At 36.4% G+C, this 7,808-nt stretch overlaps 1 protein-coding gene and 1 long non-coding RNA gene across 3 annotated transcripts; one reads left to right on the plus strand and one right to left on the minus strand.

The window, feature by feature from the left end:
- Positions 1-499: 499 nt before the first annotated feature.
- LOC101739664 (dynein regulatory complex protein 9) lies at positions 500-6,986 on the minus strand. 2 transcript variants are annotated; one of them, XM_004921743.3, is made up of 9 exons: positions 6,733-6,986; positions 5,766-5,803; positions 5,427-5,497; positions 5,092-5,260; positions 3,987-4,133; positions 3,054-3,159; positions 2,504-2,698; positions 1,787-1,918; positions 500-1,015 (listed from the first exon to the last, which is right to left on the minus strand). In XM_004921743.3, the coding sequence occupies exons 1-9, from the start codon at positions 6,832-6,834 to the stop codon at positions 809-811; spliced, it is 1,167 nt and encodes a 388-aa protein (XP_004921800.1). In that variant the 5' UTR covers positions 6,835-6,986; the 3' UTR covers positions 500-808. The 2 variants fall into 2 exon arrangements, with proteins under 2 accessions (XP_004921800.1, XP_021202601.1); XM_021346926.2 differs by lacking the exon at positions 5,766-5,803 and having other exon boundaries at positions 6,733-6,818.
- LOC119630539 (uncharacterized) lies at positions 5,145-6,421 on the plus strand. The gene is made up of 2 exons (XR_005246279.2): positions 5,145-5,880; positions 5,957-6,421. It is a non-coding gene; the product is annotated as an uncharacterized LOC119630539 (long non-coding RNA).
- Positions 6,987-7,808: the final 822 nt, after the last annotated feature.

Below are 7,808 nucleotides of genomic sequence, written 5' to 3' on the forward strand. Positions count from 1 at the left end.
AATGTTCACGACTGATTTCCACGGTGAAGGAATAACATCGTGTAATAAAAATGAAACCCGCAAAATTATAATTTGCGTAATTACTGGTGGTAGGACCTCTTGTGAGTCCGCACGGGTAGGTACCACCACCCTGCCTATTTCTGCCGTGAAGCAGTAATGCGTTTCGGTTTGAAAGGTGGGGCAGCCGTTGTAACTATAATTGAGACCTTAGAACTTATATCTCAAGGTGGGTGGCGCATTTACGTTGTAGATGTCTATGGGCTCCAGTAACCACTTAACACCAGGTGGGCTGTGAGCTCGTCCACTCAACAAAGCAATAAAAAAAAAAAAGCATTAATGAATACATATATATTTATAGAAATCGATCTCATCTTTCTATGTGACCTCAATCGACCTCATCTTTCTGTTCATCAATAGAATATCTGAAATTTGGATGGTAACCATGCTTGAACATGCTGTCTTACCTGTCTGATAGGTCAAACATCAAATAAAGACCGAATTAAACAAAATTAAAATACTTTTATTAAACAATAAAAACATAATAGAAACAGAACATTAAAAAGTAACAAAACATAAAAACTAAAAACAACATAATTAGCAAGTATGGGCAATGAAATTAAACATTACCAACAATATATTTCATAGTATTAAACAAAATTTATATAAAAATAAATTAAATTATACAAAATAAAATGTCAGAACGTTGTGCGTACTTAATACAGATTATCAAAATATTGAACACATTAAAAATTAAAAAAATTTTTTTTTTATTATCTTCAAAAAGAAATTATTTGACTTTCGGTTTGTTCTATTTGGTCTTCTTTTTCTTCTCAGCGGGTTTGACCGGTTTATTGACCGGTTTGTATGGCCCAAGCTCGAGCCTGACCAGCAGACCTCTCCACCACGACTGCACTGTAACCGCGGCGTTGTTCATTTTCTCCTCGAATAAGCGGGCCTCTTCTCGGTCATCTTTGAACTTCTGCCAATTCTGTATCAGCTTCTGATGTTTCTCCAGCTGGAATACAATTAGAAAACGTAATGAATCTTTCGTATATGTGCCCCACGGATTCATTTTTGTAGAGTATACATTATTGTACATTATGTGAACCCAGTGAGTTTCTCGCCGGATCTTCTCAGTGGGTCGTGTTTCCGATTTGGAGGTAGATTCTGCGAGGCGCTGCTCTTGCTAGGGTTGGCGTTGGCAAACTCTATCAGGTTTTTTTTTTCCTACCTAGTTGAGAGCCTTGAGAGGCTATTTCATCGTGACCTTAACTAGTAGGTGAGCTCACGGGGCTCAAACCTGACGACGTTGCTAACACGAACCCTAGCAAGAGCCGTGCTTCGCAGAATCTACCACGGAATCGGAATCGCGACCCACTGAGAAGATCCGGCGAGAAACTCAGTGGGCTGTGTCTGAACGTTAATTTACTCGTCGAGCCCTTCGTCGCAAGCGACGGGTTCGACGAGAACGATGACCGGATCAGGTTAAGCTCACCTACCAGTCACAGCGTAGCTGGAATAGCCCCTTAAGCTATCAGCGAATAGGTAAGGATTTTTTGTATGCATTATAATAAATTGGTTATTATTATCAAAACAAAAGCAAAATATTAAAAACAAGGACAGTATTATCGCTAAAATCGATCTCTCCCAAACAACGGTCAGATGGAATCATCATGAAGAATCATATTATAAGGAAAGAAATAATTACCTATGTAATTAAAAAAATCATCTGGTGTCCGCTAAAATCACTTGAAATTTAAAAGTATAAAATTGCAATAAACACTACCGTTTCCTCAAGCTCCACTCTCTTATCAAATATCTTTTGATGCTCATTCTGCTTGTGCTGTATCTTCAGTTCTATCTTTTCCATATCTGCGTCGTATTTGTTCATCCACGATTCAACTTTCGCGAGAATTTCCTTAATAAAAAAATGTTACAGATCATTGCATATTTTGTATCAATTGTTGATTGTTCAAGGTCCACATTTTCGGCTAATTTTAATTGTTAGCATATAGCTCTTTATTTATTTTCATATTTTTGTATTGTTTTAGCCATTTTTAAGGTGGCAACCAGAGTTTAACTAATATACATATACATATTAAGATCGAACAACGGGACTAGCATTTAGAAATTTACTTAGGAACTTAGGGATTGTTTTTTCTTGTTGTTTGGAACGTTAACTTAGTTATCTATAAATACAACTTTTTTTTAAACTTTCCATATTCGACTTCTCTCTTTAATATTTTTGGTTTGAAGAATGAACACCTCTCCACGGTATTTCCTGAGCGCCATGACATGTTCCACTTCAAACGAGTTTCTAGGACAGTCTTCAACAGTAAGGCAAAGATCCATGGGCGATGGTGACCATTGGCCATCCGTGTACCTACAACTATTATAAAAAAAATGCATAAAATTCTCGGCCATGCAAATGATAAATTGTAAAATTGATAAACTAGAAAACCTTAATATATCTATAATGATCTAACGATAAAATAACGCTCACTCCGATCTTTATATTTAGGAGCAGTTCAATTTCGTGGTGGACTCTTTGCTCACTGTCCATTCTGTGTTTATAGTACTCTATGGAATTCGTCGGGGACGCTTCTACGTCGTTTATCATCTGTACATGCTGTTCGGTGCGCGCCCGCTGCCAACCGTCCATGTAGCGGCTTCGAGCTTCGGCATTTATAGCTGAATCCTTAGAAATATTAAGTTTATTATCGTTAAAAAAAAATCATAATCACGAATGTTTATTATTCTCGCTATGAGATAAAACTGCATTCGGTACGATCCAGCGTTGATTTAACAATAGGTTTAATATGCAATGTCACATGTCGAATTTTAAAAGTAAGAATACACCTTAAATTGGGTGGTGCTTTGAAAACTTGTGCAACAACGGATCTGGAAGCTTACGAACTAAACTTTATATCGAGAAGAAGCGACGTAATTAATTATTTCTCAATTTCGAATTTATTGCGTATAAAATCGCGGAGGCAAGTCTAGTTTTTATTTTGTCGAGTCATTTGCAAAAATCAATTAATTTCAATACTAACTTCAACTTGAGATTTCAGATGCTCAATAACAACGTTAGTATCGTAGGTAACGGATTTGATGTGATTGCGTTGCTGTCTGTACTGCTTCATTAGTTCGCGAAGATTACTGGAAGTGAAAACTAGCTTATAATTTTTTTTTATTGCTTAGATAGTTGGACGAGCCCACCTGGTTTTAAGTGGTTACCCGAGTCCATAGACATCTACAATGTAAATGCTGCCACCCACCTTGAGACAAGAGTTGTAAGGTCTGTTTTTACAGTTCAACAGGCAGAAATAGGCAGAATAGCGGCACGTACTCGCTACCAAAACGACTTCGCCGAATTCGTCACAAACAACAAACGACAAAGGGCTCGACGAGTAAATCGACCCATAAACACAGCCCACTGAGTTTCTGGCCGGATCTTCTCACTGAGTCGCGTTTCCGATCCGGTGGTAGATTCTGCGAAGCACTGCTCTTGCTAGGGCCGGTGTTAGCAACACTCCGGTTTGAGCCCCGAGAGCTAGCCTACACGCTAAGGTAACGCTGATATAGCCTCTCAAGCCTATAGCTGCTTTCAGACTACGCTATACTATAGAGCCATATAGCAGCCTATACTTAGCCAATAATATATAGTACAGTACAGTGTAAACGTGCCCATAGCGATGTATGGTGTGCGATATTGTTGTGCTATGAGCTATATACTATTATATTATAGCGTAGTCTGAAAGCGGCTTATCAGCTTAAGTAGTAAAAAGTGTCATACTAGCAAAAGGCCTTATAAGGTGAATGTAACTCGACGGTCAGCGCCTTCGGGTAGGCAAATTCGTTGAATAACTATCCTAAAAGCAATTCATGTCTGGAATTTTAGGTAAAGCCTTTATTCGTTTTCGTGAGGAGTTCAAGGAAATAAAATCAAAAAGACGAGGAAAAACTTCTATAAATTGTTGGCTAACTTTCGATTTTTTGCTTCCTCTTCTATAAGGTTCAACCGATTTCGCTCAATTGATATAAGACCGTTGTTTCTATCAGTCAACACTTTCCAATTTTCTAGAAGGGACAACCCTAAATATGTGGCTATGAGTATGTCAGAAAATAATAATCTGAAAACAAAAGACGATAATATCATTTCAAACAATATACATATATTTATTATCATTATATTATTTCCGATGTTTCGAATAGTTTACAGTTGCCGTGGTCATTACCATGACAATAAAAAAACCTTGTAATGAGTGACGGTTTACCGTAAGTACGATATATTTATTTTGATTTACTAAGCTCGATATTTAAATTAATATAACATAACGCTAGTTGGTATCAAAGTATGTATTTCAACTTTACAATTGTTATCTCAAAGAGTATATGACAATGGCACAACAAATGTAGGTAACAATAACAATCGCACAGCTGACAGATGCACGCATGCTTGAAGAATTGGTTCAAAGTGTGAATGAAGTTCGAAGTTAGAAAAACGGCTATCCCGCCATTCCGACACACAAAAAGTGCGCGTCTCAAGTCATGCGTATTTATAAAACAAAGTCGCTTTCTCTGTCCCTATATCTGTCTATCCCTATATATGCTTAAATCTTTAAAACTACGCAACGGATTTTGATGCGATTTTTTAATAGATAGAGTGATTGAAGAGGAAGGTTTATATGTATAATAACAAAAAAATAACAAGAAATCAATAATAAATAACAGTTTCCGAAGCGAACCGAGGGCGGGTCGCTAGTTAGTGTATAGCTGTTACCCGCCGTTTCACCCGTGGTCAAGGAAAACTCAACATTTTTCGAAAGTCAATAAAACAATTTCACATGAAAACGGTTTTTTTTGGGTGAAATAAATTTAGGATATGTCAGTGGAATCGATTAAAATTATCACCTTAAATAGAATTACGGTAATTATTTGAACCTTTTCGACGTGAAAGAAGGACAAGCAAACAAACACACACACTTTCACATTTATAATATTAATAGTCTGCATTCGATAGACAAAACGAACTAAAGTACAACGTGTAAGTAGGTTATATATGATTGAGGTTATTCCCCATTAAAGTACCTATCGTTATTCAGTTTGTTAAGTTTATAGCTGGTACATTTAAGATTATTCGCGTCGATACTGTCGAGTTCGTCGGCAAACGCTGGCTGCTCTACACTGTACTTCTTGGCTAGAAGAATTGGCATATCGCTAAGGGTCTTTTGTATGCGCATTTCACTATTGCTTTCGGCTGAAAAGTAAATTTATAATCATTAAAAAAAAAAAACTTTTTTTTTGTGTCTTTTGTAGGTAACGGAATCTTTGAGCGTCATTTTCAACGACTTCAAGGAAACGGTATTGTTACATGACAAATAAAAAAAAAAACATAACATATTATGAAAGGTATATTTATTTACCTAAGATTCGGTATGCGATTATAGCATCTTCAATGGCGGTAGCAAATAACTCTGAATAAAGATATTTTAAGCTGAAACAAAGGTAATAGTTTTATTTTATTTTCCATTTCTTTCCATTTATTTTACATTAATTATTCTAAAACATGTGTTTTATTTCAATTAGGCAGAGACGCTGGACATAAAAATCCGAATCCAACCAAGTACCTAGGAATATCGTCTTAAGCCATCTAATGCGTAAAATGATTTTAGAGCTAGCCATAAAATTCGCGGGGTAAAGTCAGTCAGACTCCGAGAATAAAATCAATATACAACATGGATAAAAACAAAACGTTAACTAACCAATATTTATTTTGACCGGCTGTCGTTTTTGGTTTGATCTGAAATTGCAAAGTTTTAAAGCCACGCACACATGACAAACATTTCGGTACCAAATCGTGTACGGTGGGCAGAGCAGGTAAAGTATTATCTATATTGTCCATAAAGTGTAACGACCCTTAACAAAACGGCATTAATATGGCAATTTTTTTCAGTGCTGGCAAGTTGAATGCCCTTTTTGAGCAATTTATCACCAAATAGAATGCAGGGAAAATACCACGATGGGGCGAAGATCTTCGCACAGCTGGTGTTTTGCTCGGAAGAAGAACGGTCCGAATGTTCTTTCTTGTTCGGAACTTAAACCGGTTTATGTCTATGGCTTATATTTATATTCATGAAATTGTCGCTAGTCCAGTTCTGGTTTGTCCGGATTTCTTCTCTTATAGATACCACTTTCATAAAGACTACAAACCTATTATCAATAAATATATCATAAATATTCTGTTTTCGAATTTGCCGTAGGAACAAAGACAGAATTCACAAAATACATAATTTACATTTAATGCCTTTGTACATAATTTTCCTATTACTCTGTACTATGTCTTCCTTTTTGTGTGTACATAAATAAATAAATAAATAAGTAAATAAAAAAAATAAAAAATAATAAACTACGAACCAGATTTGGAATTTGGTAAATTTAAAAGAACATAGGTACCTTTCATCTTGGGAATTTCGACGAAGTTTAAATCACGGGTTACCGGTTTTTTGAAAAGTATCAATTGCAGTAGAATTAAGTCGACTTGTTCTCTAATAATACTATCGATTCTATTGTTTAAAGGGGAATCGAATTAATCTTTGACCACAGGAAGTGATAATATAGTAGAAGCACCTTAGTTGTGCAGATAAGGTTGAACAAGACACATTGTGATAGCCCATTAATAAATACATAGTTCCCTTTGTCATTCTATTGCGAGAGCTACACGACACATACCTCTACCACACTTGGATTCGTAAGTGGGTTTCCGATTCTTGCGTAGCCTTCAATTCCGAACGCAGGAGGTATAAAATGACGAGACGTTGAATGTAAACTCATGTTTCCGAAATTATCATAAATTATTTATATAAAAATTAAAAGATTCGCAAAAAATAAAAATTAAAGAAAATTACAAAACAAAAAAAAGGTTGTCCAAAGGATCTGTAAATTACGATATTAAATGACGTAGAAAAACATTGTATTACTGATTCGTTCTGTCAGTTTCAGAAAATATATTATTCGGTCAGTATCTTATGTAAATATAATTAACTCTTTGGTCAAGATATTAAAAATATTTAATCTTTAAAAAAATATATATTTATAATCAGCACGTATTTTTCTGAAATACTTTCCGAACACTTACGAGACTTCTAGGTTGTAGCAATTACTTTGTAATCAAACGTCCAATATTTATAGGCTAATAATTGGTGGTAATACTGGTTTCACAGCCCTCAGAGTAGTCGCTTCCTGTCCCAGAGTCATGGCTCTGTCTGAACAATCCATAAGGCCAGCGTGGCTTACCTTGAGTAAGTTCAGTGACACCGGAGGCTCGATGGATGCGCGAAATTACGTTTTAATCGGTTCAAACCCGACCAAAACAACTAATACCTCTGACCATTCCGCCTACTCATGCCGCTGAGTCGTGTTTCACTTTGAAAGGCGAGATAGTCGTTATACAACGTAATTGAAGACATAAGTGGATGAAGGCGCTACGATACAATTTGTTAATTTTGAGAAAACTAGTGGTAGGTACCACTTTACTGGTGGTAGGACCTCTTGTGAGTCCGCACGGGTAGGTGCCACCGCCCCGCCTATTTCTGCCGTGAAGCAGTAATTCGTTTCGGTTTGAAGGGTGGGGCAGCCATTGTGACTATACTGAGACCTTAGAACTTATATCTCAAGGTGGGTGGCGCATTTACGTTGAAGATGTCTATGGGCTCCAGTAACCACTTAATATCAGGTGGGCTGTGAGGTCGTCCACCCATCTAAGCAATAAAAAAAAAAACTGGCAACAAATTTTTTGTTGCTTGTAC

This window comes from Bombyx mori, chromosome 25 (assembly GCF_030269925.1).
Source record: "Bombyx mori chromosome 25, ASM3026992v2".
Lineage (NCBI taxonomy): Eukaryota > Metazoa > Arthropoda > Insecta > Lepidoptera > Bombycidae > Bombyx > Bombyx mori.

Excerpts from the sequence above, each read along its gene's own strand:
- LOC101739664 (XM_004921743.3), bottom strand. The coding sequence starts at position 6,834 with ATGAGTTTACATTCAACGTCTCGTCATTTTATACCTCCTGCGTTCGGA. Across the intron at positions 3,160-3,986 it reads GAGGAAGCAAAAAATCGAAA|TAATCTTCGCGAACTAATGA; the intron begins GTTAGCCAACAA and ends TTTCACTTCCAG. Across the intron at positions 1,919-2,503 it reads TCCTAAATATAAAGATCGGA|GAAATTCTCGCGAAAGTTGA; the intron begins GTGAGCGTTATT and ends TTTTTTATTAAG.